Source organism: Mesoplodon bidens (genome assembly GCF_964165515.1).
Source record: "Mesoplodon bidens genome assembly, chromosome: 9".
Lineage (NCBI taxonomy): Eukaryota > Metazoa > Chordata > Mammalia > Artiodactyla > Ziphiidae > Mesoplodon > Mesoplodon bidens.
The window spans coordinates 63,555,890-63,569,021 of NC_138166.1; the positions used below are offsets into that span (position 1 = coordinate 63,555,890).

Consider the following 13,132-nt stretch of genomic DNA (forward strand, 5'->3'; position numbering starts at 1 on the left):
CCCTGAATTCCAATCAAAGGTGGCCTTCCACTCTTCTGCCATTAGCTTCACAGGAACCATGGAAACTGTCCTTGGTTTTCACTGAAGCATTTAGGGTAGTTCCAGCAAGCCCCTGAACTTTTGTCCTAGCTATTGCCTGAACTGCTGTCTTTTCTGTATCATTTTCTGAAATAAGGTACTAATCGTGTTGCTCAGGTAGAACTTTTTTTCCATTCCTTTTACTAGGGTTAAGGATTTGACCTGTCCCATCTATTGTTCTTCATCCTTCTGAGATTAAAAACCTCGGGGGTTGCTAGGCATATTGTCGTATTGTTACAGAGCTGCTGTCCACGCAGACCTCGTACATGACCTGGTAAAGTGTTCACCCAGCTGCTGCCTCTCTGAGGTACCTACTCTCTTCTGGCTTCTCTGAAGCATGTTCTGGCCAGGACTATAAGACAATGCTTCTGAATGTCACCTAAGATTATTCCAGGAGAAGCTCGATTTAACATAATTCATTGTTTCTACAAGAGGCCAAACACTTCCTCTTTCTGCCTGGCCAATATATGAGTCCATTTGCCAGAGAATATACCTATGCTTTGTTTATAGGTGCTATTTTATACTAGATATTGCCCACACTGATCATCTTTCTAGGAAGATGGCCAGCCTTCCTAGAAAGTAATAGAGGAAATATCTCTTTTCTGTGCTGGACAAGATTCCATCTTCTCCCATGTCTGTCTGCCATTGTCCCCTCTGTTTGGCATTGCCACCATTTTTCCAGGCACTTTGATTCTCAGCCTGGCATAGATACTGCTTACCCCCTCTTGAATTACACAATACCACTAATATCCTGGAGGCCTCCAACGACAAGCAGTGTGGAGGGGAAGTGGGAAAGAAGGATCAATTCCATTTTCCTTTTTGTGTATTTTACTCAATTATAGGAATCCCAAATCAGTGGGCCTGTACTTGAATAATTCACAGTTCTTTTAGGCTTTACTTTCAGCATCTTTCTTCCCCAGGACCAACATGGACATCCATGGCAGTGGACTTGGGATGACTTGAGTGACAGATGCCAAGCTATGTTTACAGTAATACCTTCCTTCTGTAACTAGGGGATTCTGTTGTGCTGCATCTCTTCCTCCCTTAAGATGGGGTTTGCTATCACAAGAAGACAAACAGGTGAACCTCTCTTTTTCACTGGACTTGCCCAAACATGTCAGAACACGAGCTGGGAGCCCTCCATCACAGCTGTTTCCAACAGCTTGTACGCATTTCCTTCGATCATATTGGGCCTAGATTGCTGTTATCCCAAAAGCTTGCCAAGATTGAGTTACAGCCTGATTGTCTCAAAACACAAACTTAGAATTGGTTGACAAGACCAGTACCCAGGGGGCATCACTAGTTTGAATGAATAGTTCCAGTAACCTCTAGTCTCCCTGGACAGTGTCCCCTGATGGAGGCCAGAGTGTTTATTGGACTCCATGATTATTGTACTCATGGCATTTTAGATTTTGTTAGAATTTTAGGGAAATTTGTATCACTTGATACAAAGTAGAGAACTGCACATAGTAATGATATTGAATGGAGATTCTGAAAATTTTCATTTAAAGACCACAGTGTCTAACGTTACAGACACTCAAATGTGTGTTGCATGGATGAACAAAAGCCAAAATGCTGTGCCTCATCAATTGCTATTCAGAAATTAAAACAAAGTTTAAATGTAATCTTATTTTTCTGTAGTGTGTTCAGTCATACTATATTTATGAAATATCTCAAAGACTTCTAAGTCTCATTTTGTCAATACAATAAGGGGATCCAAATTTATCTTAATTAAGATTAGTTTATTTCAAGGCAACAGATATTTTGGGGCCTTAGGAAACATTACTGGAGCACAAACTTTTTTGAGTTATTCCAGTTTTAACTGTCAACCCAACAAGTAGGTGTTTAACTGAAAACCAAACACTTCTGACGTTACTGTGGTCTCGCTGTGGAGCTGGGAAGACAGAAGTACTTGAGAAAGACAGAAGTACTTGAGAAAGTCAGAAGAAAGATGAACATAGCTTCTACCCTCAGTGAACTCTCAACCCAGTTTGGGCAAATGATGCCAAAATCCAAACGAAAGATTGTGGAAACAAAATAAAACAATATACGAAGCATGTGGTATCCATAAAGTATTTCTGGTGGCCAAAACTTAAAGGTCAACGGAAAGGTTTTAGAGGAGCAGTCCATCAGCAATGCTTGGGTTTCTGTCTGTGGGTCAGTATTTCTAGAGACGCTTGCGTCCGTCAGAGGCTTTCGTATGGCTTCCTCCTTATTGCATATCCAGCTTTGCTGCGGTGTAGACAGCCTGGGGAACGTGAAAAATGCCCTTTCTCCTGCACAATGGTGTTATTTCCTTCCTTTCAGGAATGGCTCATAACTCACAGGAGGTGTGAGTTCTGAATGATCGTGCTTTTCATCTCCCTGGAGTTGGGCCAGACTGTAGATAAAGCGTTTGACGTGTCAGCAGTAGGCTTGTAACAGCTTTGACTACCTACGTGATGATGAAAGGCTGAACTCTGATAAAAATGGCAAGAAAAGGAAAAGGGCTCCTTTTCTTTCTTTCTTTTGCTGTTTTTTTTTTTTCTTTGGATGGCAGTTGAGAAATGTCCTACCGGGGTGGTCTGGGAGGTCTCTGGGAATCTGAAACATCAGGAGGGTGTTCTCCTGTGGATTTGTTTGTTTATTTATTGATTGTTTCAGAGAGGGAACCCCCATGCTTGCCAGTAAGGCAGGGCCAGATTCTCAGGGCCCTTATCAGCAAGTCCTACCTCTTTGCTCACTGAGCCCTGGAAAGAGGCATCGCATCCTTCAGGGCAGATCACTTCTGCTCCCAACTGTCCCTCAGCCTTCAGTACCTACCTGCAGACACCAAACGAACCAGGGCTGGCAAATCTGCTCTAATTCCCAGGGCTTTCTTTCCTTATCCCTCATGTTTCAGGGCATTTGCTCAGAGATCTCGGTCCTCTAGGGTGGTCTTATCTTCCTGCTTCTATAATCGACAAAGAAAGGAGTAAAATATTTGTGGAAACCCCCAACCAGTTGGAATTTGCCTCTGACAGTATTCCAGTCTTATCAGTGACTTGTGTGTCTGTCTGCGTGGAAAGCTGTGTTTGGGGAAGAGGAAGAAGTTTGAAATTTTCTTTTTCAACGCAGGAACATTAAAAACAAACAAACAAACAAACAAAACAAAGCCCTGCCATTCAGCTAAGTGACAAGAAAGAGCTAAGAACAAGGACTCAAAGAGGAAGACATGAATTTTACCTTTAAATATGAGGCTTAAGCAAACACAAAACGGAAACCCCCTTTGAAAACGGTGTTAGTGAAGAAATAATAAACACATTTACACCACCTATTTATTTATGACTCTAATATTTATTTCACAAAATTATGACCTTTGACTCCGCCTCCGTGGGCCCTTGAAGTCCACTGCTGTCTCCACAGCTGGGCTGGGCCTGCTCACCTGGGCAGCTGCTGAAAATAAGCCTTGAGCTGGCAGCAGGGGTGGCCTGGCTGTGGTACCACACAACCCACCACCCCCACCCAGCTGAGGCCATGCAGGAGTTTCTCTGTAATTCCCTGCAAGTATCTCTGGATAGGATGAACACAGTCAAACTCTCTGGGAGTCATCTGTCTGGCCATCAGAGGACACTCAAGTTCCTGCAGGGCTCACTGGCATGGACCAGAGGGTGACATGTCATACAATTTGGTGGGAACTTCAGTTTAAGGGCCCTGAAGAGACCTGTTGGCAAACAGGGTGGGTGTCCTCCTTCCTTAACACCAAAAAGTTGCTTCTGGGGCTTCCCTGGTGGCACAGTGGTTGAGAGTCTGCCTGCCGATGCAGGGGATGCGGGTTCGTGCCCCGGCCTGGGAAGATCCCACATGCCGCGGAGCGGCTGGACCCGTGAGCCATGGCCGCTGAGCCTGTGCGTCCGGAGCCTGTGCTCCGCAACGCGAGAGGCCACAACAGTGAGAGGCCCGCGTACTGCAAAAAAAAAAAAAAAAGAAAAAAAAGTTGCTCCTGAAGACGTCCAGCAGCACTTACGATCGCGGCCTGTGACAACAAGGAGAGAGTGAATAAGGTGAGAAAATCAAATTGTCTGGATTGGATGTCACCTTCAAAGGTGACCTTCAAAGGTAGAATGAAATAACTAGAGATGAGCATAGGAAGAAGAACACACAGGAAGTGATGAACTTGTTCAGTTCAACAATCATATGACCGGGGTTTAAATTGAGATTCCTGGCTTTCTTTTCCTTTCTGAAAAACATGGGAAAAACTGGCTTGTTCAGTGAGGGAAAGGCTGATAGAACAGGTTATTCTAGTGTGTTGTAGTGACATTAGACCTGGAATATTACATCTGGGACTGTACAGTGAAATTAAATGTCATTTCTTTAATAATAATTTTGTTAGGCAGAATAATGGCTCCCTGACTGCCAAGATGTCCACATCCTAATCTCCCAAACCTGTGACTGTCACATTATATGGTCAAAGGGATTTTGTGGATATGATTAAGGATTTTGAGATGGGGAGATTATCCTGGATTATCTGGATGGGCCCTTTTTACAGGCCTCCTTATAAAAGGGAAGCAGGAGGGTCAGAGTCAGAGGAGATGTGGTAACAGAAGCAAGGGCCAGGGTCAGAGAGAGATTTGAAGATGCTACACTGACGGCTTTGGTGACGGAGAAGGGAGGCCATGAGCCAAGGAAGGCAGGCAGCGCCTAGAAGCCAGAAGAGACGAGGAAACAGATTCTTCCCTAGAGTCTATAGACGGAATGCAACCCTGCCGGCGCTTTGATTTCAGCCCAGTGAAATTGATTTCAGACTTCTGACCTCCAGAATTGTGAGATTATAAATGTGTGCTGTTTTAAGTCACTAAGTCTGTATGGTAATTTGTTACAGCATCAGTAGGAAACCAAAACAACAATATGAACAACAATACAATTGGACTTAGAAACATTAATTGATGGGAAAAATAAAAGGAATTTGGCTCAGGCCGATTCTTAAAGAAGGTCTTGATTTTCTGACTGTGAAGGAAAAAAAAGGTTTTTGTTTTTATCAGCCCAGTGGGCACCTCTCAGGGGTCATTGTTTGCACAAGATTTTCATGGGACAAAATAAATGTCTTGGCCAAGCTTTGCTGACATATCCTTGACTCTCTGTGTAGAATCGAAGTTGAGTTTTGTTTTATGACTTGGAAACAAAAACCCATGCATAGCATAATGTTCAGCTTCTCGGGCTAGAACGTCTCCAGGATCCACACAGATGGTGATGATAAAGGCTGAGTCGGACTCAGCACAGATGCCTTGGAGAAGCACAATTCAACCCCATCCATCACAGTCTCCCATTCCTTCCCTCCTGCCCTCTTCCTCCACAAGCCTGAATAAAATTGGCCTTCAGCTACCAGAGAGGTGAAATGGGGCCCGATTCTTCTCTCAGAGAGAACTCCTCCACCTGAAAAATGTTCTCCATCATTCAGAACACGTGTCTTGATCACATGTTACAAGCTATGATGTGTACTAGCTGCTGGAGAAACTCACAAGAGAAATAAGCCTTAATCCCTGCTTGCTGGAAGCTCCTGTTAGTGAGGCATTTGCAAAATGCAGTGCCTTGGACAGCAGCATCCAGCTCAGCTGGGAAAGTTATTAAAAATGCAGATTCCTGGACTGTGGCTTGCAAAAACATTGGTCTAGTGCAGTCGTTCTCAACTGGAATTGATTTTGTCCCCCAGGGACATTTGGCAGTGTCTGGAGACGTTCCTGTTTATAACAACCAGGGGATGAAGGGAGATACTGGCATCTAGTGAACAGAGGCCAGGGATGTTGCTAAACATCCTACGATGCACACAATGGCCTCCTGAAACAACGACTTATCTGACTCAAAACATCAATAATGCCAAGGTTGAAAAGCCATAGTCTAGTGGGTAAGTCTCACAACCTCCCACACAAATTATTATGCCATGTGGTGTATACATACATGCCTATGTAGTGTGTGTGTATCTATGTATACCTTTCTCTTTCTCTCTCTCTCCCATCATAGTGGGCTTATCACCCACTCTAATTTGCAGTTGACCTCTCTGCCTTTGTCCACTCTACTTCTGCTCCCTCAGCCTCACAGCTCTCCTGCTGCCTCTCTTCTGCTTGGATTTCCTGTTCTGCACTGGCCAAGAACAGGGGAAGCCAAATACCAAGTCCTTTACCCCTGGAGTAATTGTCATGCTCCGCAACTTTACCAAAATAAATTTCCAGGTTGAAGAGAGGCATGGATACGGACATCCATTTCTTTGGGGAAAGATTTTTGACCGAACCTGGAATTCAGAGGTGGTACTCTGCTCACAAGGCAGCTTTATACCACTGGCTATTATGATGTCCGAGTTATGGGTCACACACGAACTCTTTGCACCCAAGATGTATTTCTCCGCTACACTAACCCCTCCAGTTTTTCTCTCCCGTTTTCCCCATGTTTATCTAGAATCAATGGAGAAGTCCATTTTCTTCAAGCAACTGCACATTGGGAAAAAACTTCTCCAGAATGTGGTTGAGTGTAGCTGATTGGTTGTAACCAGTTAGCAATGCACTGCTGTGCTTCCCCCCGCCTCCCATTAGGGGCCCACACTCTGTTTCCCGGTCAAGGGATGAGTGCCATGTCACATGCTACAGAAAGGTTTCCAGCCCCCAATTCTCAGCAGCCCTCAGGGGTGGGAGAAGCATCCTGCATGCACATGGCTGTGGTTTTATCATCTTGCACTCATCACTATATTCAGGAAGATAGATTTTTTTTTTTTATTACACAACAGAACTCTTGCTCTAGGGTAAACTTTGACACAGAGCAATTGTGTTCTTGACTAAATCAGCTAAAACAAAAATAAGAAAATAGACCTGGAACAAGTTTCATGTCTTTCTTTTAAAAACAGCTACTTTTGGAGAAGCACCCACATATGTAATTAGAACAAAGGACCACTTGCCTTCTCAAGGAGTGGCAAATGGTGAAAATTGTATCTCACCAGTATGGTGGAAGTTCCTAGCTTGCCTTTTCTTGTTGACCAGATGGGAATAGTCATTAGTCCCTATGCATTTTAACCATTTAGAAATTTTCAAACATTTGACAAAAACATGGGATACTAAGAATCCTACCAGCTTTACAAATTGAAGTTGAGTGTTGCTTTTTGAAGTATCAGCACCAACATTTAATTGGTACCCAAAATATTCAAAACCCAAGGAGATACAAAGGTAAGGGGATGCCAACAGCCCTGAACTCTGCCATCTGATCAGCACCCTGTAGTTAAAGTGCTCTGAAAAATTCATCTGGATTCTGGAGCTCATTCTGTGTGGCGGCTTTTCATTTCGTTCAACGAATTTTTACTGAGATGCTTCCTTGAGCCCATTACTCTCTTTTTTTTGCGGTATGCGGGCCTCTCACTGTTATGGCCTCTCGCGTTGCGGAGCACAGGCTCTGGACGCGCAGGCTCAGCGGCCATGGCTCACGGGCCCAGCCACTCCGCGGTATGTGGGATCTTCCCGGACCGGGGCACGAACCCGTGTCCCCTGTGTCGGCAGGCAGACTCTCAACCACTGCACCACCAGGGAAGCCCCCATTACTCTCTTGAAAGATATTAGGCTCAAAGGACTGGTTCCTGCCCATACCATAGTCTAGCTTAGAGGCAAAACCAGTGTTGTCTCTCAGGGTTAAACGTTTATGTATGTGTCAAAAATACAGGAGTACAGATGAGAAATGAAGAGGTATGGGAAGATGGAGGAGGTTACTGGGAAATGAAGGCATCTAGAAGACTTCACAGATGAGAAGAGGTGTGAAATAGACCTTGAGTGAAGCCCGATTTCCATAGGGGTTAATGATGTGGGAGACAGGGAAAGAGGCATGTAGAAAGAAGATAGAAGGCATAAGATGTGCTTGGGGACAGGAAAGAAACAAGATACACAGGAACCCTCTCTGTGTTGGTGTTGGGAGGAAAGGAGATGGGAGAGAAGATTATGGGGTATCTTGACAAAGTAGCCTAACTGCAGTAACGAAGAACTAATGCATCTGCGTGTTTTAACAAAATAAAATTTATTTCTTGCTCATTTAACAGTTCCTTGCATGTGTTTAGTGGGTAGATTTCCATATGGTGACTCAGAGAAGCAGGCTCTTTCACTTTGTTGCAAGGTTCTTGCTGCTCTCACCATTCAGCTGGCTCTCCTTCCAGTTGGGAGAGAAAGTGAGAGCATGGTGCTTTGAATGGGAGAGATTTTTATGAGTCAGGTCTGGAAGTGTTTTACATTATTTCCATCTACCTCCCGTTGACCACCCCTAGCTGCAAGGGAGTCTGAGGAATGTAGGTGGGCTCTGTGTCAGGAGAAAAAGAATTCTACACATACATACTCACTTCTACATTGACTTTTAGCTTAAGTGGGCTGAACTTCCTCCTGAATGCAGTGGTAAGTCATCTTCCAGCTTAGCATGGGGGCACGCTCCATAAAGAATGATTTTTGTATGTTATATTCACTGCTGTATCCCCAACATATGGTGGACCTTGAATAAATCTTTGATCAAAGAATGAAACAATGGTTGGATGCTGGAAAGGAGTCTTGGAGATATTGAACCTCCCAGGATGGTTTAGTGCAGGAGAGTTGAGGCAGGGAAGCCAATTAGAAAGCGATGGCGATAATCTGATAGAGCCTGAGTTAGTGCGGTTACAATAGGAATTAGTACATTTTCAGAACCAGAAATATTTATTTCTGCTATTTTAACTTTCTTAGTTTACAGCAGAGCCCCAGCTTATAGTTTAACCAGAGTCCCTGCTGAGTTGAAATCACAGAAGCAGGTTGTGAGCCGAAAGGGCCTGGGACTTTCTTTGGAGGTATTAATTGGAATGCAGCCTTGGGACTTGGGCTATGCTACAATACTGCAACCCAAACAAAATAAAACCTGACCAAATCAGCAAACCCAGATTGGAGTTCAAGTTACTTTAACAGACTCTTGGGAAACACAAACTGCAGTTGTATTATGTATGCAAAATTCGCTCTTTGACCTCATTGTAAGGAAAATTACTGGAGTACACACAGTCTTTGGCCAGCTTTCCAGTGTGTTGGACAAGTTAACGGCTATGCAGTTATGCAATATTTTTCTTAAATTTTAATTTTAAAATATGGTTGAAAAATAGATGCTTATCCAACAAGAACAGAGAATATCCATGAAAAGAATACATTCTCTGTGCACCTAAGAGAAGCTGACACCCAGGCAACCTCTTGTGGCCCAAGGCTTCATGATTTTAGGAAGTTGCTGGCAGATGAACTTCTTTGAAATTAAAAGCTAAAGAGAGCATTCTGTCCTCCCTCTAGATTTGACTTTTGTGGTTTATGTATAAGCTGGGGCAGACCTCACAGTAGGACCTAGACTCAGGTTATGCGCCTCTGAAGTCTGGTGAAAGGCCAGACTTCAGGATTATGCAGAGTTGAGTGAGGAACCTCACTGAGAACAGCCAGGGATTCCTAGGAGATTTTAGCGATTCTTGCTGATCTGGAAATAATGTAAAAACAACAGAAGAGCTTTTTGTGGTATTTTCGTGTGTTTTCTATTGGTTTGGGGAAGAAGCCAACATTAAAGTGGCTTAAAAATAATAAATATTTAAAAAGACATAACGTGCCCTACCCTTTTCATCCATTCCTACCAAAAAATAAACTATCATGATGAAAATGGTAAGAACAGGAAGGGAAAGTAGAAACAACAGGCGACAGTAGTATGCTAGGACGGGAAGGATCCAGACGGCTAATGTCTGGTGTTAATACAGAAAGTGCTGGAGAAGGTGTGAGGAAACGCCACGAGGGAATCTTTCCCTTGTGAGGCCCAGGACTCTTTGAAGCGTGAGCTCCTCATTTCCTGAGGTCTCTCGAGATAAAAATTCCAGGCTTGAGACAATGGGTACTTTTTAGGATCTACTAGTTTGGTTTCTAGCTCAAATCCTAGAGAAGCTAATTCATTGAAATTCCATTTGCCTAGTGATCTATCTACCAAATTTACTGATTTTTCTAAAGAAAAAACCTTAATTATTCCCAAATTTGATAGCAATTCATAGTGCACAGGATAGTTTTCACACGAGCCTTGCAAAGTTATTGGATGTAAATTGGCTGGAAAGCACTTTTTTTTTTTTTTTTTTTTTTTCTGCTCCAGCTTTCTGAAGATTCAGTTACAAGTTGCTGAGGCTGGAAAAACAGGCGTCCCTGCTGAGGGATAGGGAAGGGGGAGTTGGTATGCTCATCTTCACATGCTGGAGAGGCGAGAGATGCTGACGGGCAGAGAAGGAGGGATGCTGAGGAGGAGAAGAAAGGAATGGATGTCAGAGGTGATAGATGCTGGAGGACAGAAAGGGTCAAGGATGAGGGGCAGGGAAAGAATTGAAGGCTCTAGAACATCTTCCAAGGCTGCTAAAGCTCTGCCAGTCCTTCTAATATCGATAATCATAAACCTTCTACTTACTTGATCGAAACAGGTTTGGTTAGCTGGGCAACTTCAGTGGAATGGTTCTTCCGAACACTGGCTTTCAGTATATCCGTTTTCAGCAGATTGGCTAACTTCCCCAAGTCCGAGCCTTGCTGAGCCACTCTAGCAACACCTTTAAGGTGTGGCCAAGAGGGAAGCCTTCATGGAGGAAGCTGTCAGCAGGACAGAAGAGGACACATCTCAGTAAAACCCCAATAGTTGCTTTGTTGCATTGGGCTTGGAAAGAGAGCCCAACTTGTTTGGGTTTGCCTGAGACTTCCCTGGTTTTAGTATTGAAAGCCTCAAATCTCAGGCAAACTGAGATGGTTGGCTGGTCTTAAGAAGGAAAAAGATAAAGAAAGGTGGTGGTGACTGGGGAGAGGTGATGCTGAGGCCATCTCTTTAGGGGTGGTCGGTCTTCTCACGGGTATCATTCATGGGGCTTACAGGGAAGATCAGAGGATGCCTGGGGACAATTGCATAGATCTAAGCAGTCACCCCAGTGACCCAGCACCAGGAAAGGCCTAGGTTTGTTCCAGATATCTTGGTTAGACAATATATATATGCAAGTACTTTTCTAAATGTGCTTTTTTCTCTTTCTCTTTTCTTCAGGGAGGCAGGACACAGTGCGTGAGAGAAGTCTGTCCCATTCTCTCCTGTCCTCAGCACCTTAGCCACATTCCCCCAGGACAGTGCTGCCCCAAATGTTTGGGTGAGTGACTGTTTTCAGGTCAAAGAACAATGTAATTTATTCTTGGAGTTTCTGCTGAGAGTCGTCATCCACTTTGTTATCTTGAGGTTCTCAAATTGTGCTATTTCGTGGCTTCTTAGAGACAATGCCTTCTTCTGATTACCCGAGTGTAAGGTGTGTACAGAGTTTGTCTCTCTTCTGGGCCTCCACGGAGCTTTCTTTTCTCTTGTCTTCCCATGTATCTGTAAACCTGGTACACTGGACGACCTGGGATAATAGCCCCTTGTGGGGAGAACAGTATTGAAGAAACCATCTTTAATTGGACATATGATGATTAGTAGGAACATATTTTTGTGGGGAGAACAGTATTGGGAAACAATCTTTAACTGGGCATCTGACACTTAGTAGGAATGTATTTTAAAGGCATGTGAAGTAAACACACGTGGAGGAATATAGTGTAATTGAGTTGGCCAAAAAGTTCGTTTGTTTTTTTCTATATGATGGCTCTAGTAGTGCTTAGTTGTCTTTAACTTCATTCGAAAATTTTTGTTAGATTGTATTGTGACAGCTGTCATATCAGCGTGCATTTAAAAAAAAATCTTATCAAAACTGGTGAATTTTTGTATAGCCATTTTAATATTGAAGATAGAAGAAAAAAGCAACATTTTTGGCATATTATGCTTTATTGTTTCAAAAAAGGTAAAAACACAACTGAAACGCAAAAAAAAAGATTTGTGCAGTGTATGGAGAAAGTGCTGTAACATGAACGTGTCAAAAGTGGTTCGTGAAGTTTTATGCTGGAGATGTCTTGCTGGACGATGCTCCACAGTAGGGTAGACCAGTTGAAGTTGATAGCGATCAAACTGAGAAATTGAAAACAATCAATGTTATACCACGCGGGAGATAGAGGACATACTCAAAATATCCAAATCAAGCACTGAAAGTCATTTGCACCAGCTTGGTTATGTTCATCGCTTTGATGTTTGGGTTCCACATAAGGTAAGCGAAAAAAACCTTCTTGACTGTATTTCCGCATGTGATTCTCTACTTAAATGTAATGAAAATGTTCCATTTTTAAAACAAATTGTGACGGGCAATGAAAAGTGGATACTGTACAATAATGTGGGATGGAAGAGATCATGGGGCAAGCGAAGTGAACCACCACCAACCACACCAAAGGCTGGTTTTCATCCAAAGAAGGTGATGAAGGTTATGTATATGGTGAGATTGGAAGGGAGTGCTGTATTATGAGCTCCTTCCGTAAAACCCAACAATTAATTCCAACAAGTACTACTCCCAGTTAGACCAACTGAAAGCAGCACTCGGTGAAAAGCGTCTGGAATTAGTCAACAGAAAACGCATGATCTTCCATCAGGATAACGCAAGACTGCATGTTTCTTTGATGACCAGGCAAAAACTGTTACAGCTTGGCTGGGAAGTTCTGATTCATCCACTGTATTCACCAGACATTGCATCTTCAGATTTCCATTTATTTCAGTCTTTACAAAATTCCCTTAATGGAAAAAATTTCAGTTCCCTGGAAGACACCTGGAACAGTTCTTTGCTCAAAAAGATAAAAAGTTTTGGGAAGATGGAATTATGAAGTTGCCTGAAAAATGGCAGAAGGTAGTGGAACAAAACGGTGAATACGTTGTTCAATAAAGTTCTTGGTGAAAATGAAAAATGTGTCTTTTATTTTTACTTTAAAAACGAAGGAACTTTTTGGCCAACCCAATACTTCTAGAGGCAAAAACAAGCAGGAGGATAACATGCCAAAAACGAGAGGTTTGGAAGGGAATAATGAATAATAGTCAATAAAAAAGGAGGATTGGCTGTTACTTTTTGAGCAATTACTATGTGCTAGGCACCATGTGAAAACACTGTATATACTTTTTCTCATTTAATTTTCTCAAGAGGCTGTGACATACAGGTGCTAAGTATAGAATTCTGATG

At 43.0% G+C, this 13,132-nt stretch overlaps 1 protein-coding gene across 1 annotated transcript in view; it reads left to right on the forward strand.

Moving 5' to 3' along the window:
- Positions 1–13,132, forward strand: part of BMPER (BMP binding endothelial regulator) — a 253,019-nt gene that overhangs the window by 128,687 nt on the left and 111,200 nt on the right. Inside the window, 1 exon segment of the mRNA XM_081244842.1 lies at positions 11,101–11,200. Within this exon segment, the coding sequence (XP_081100968.1) occupies positions 11,101–11,200 (100 nt within the window).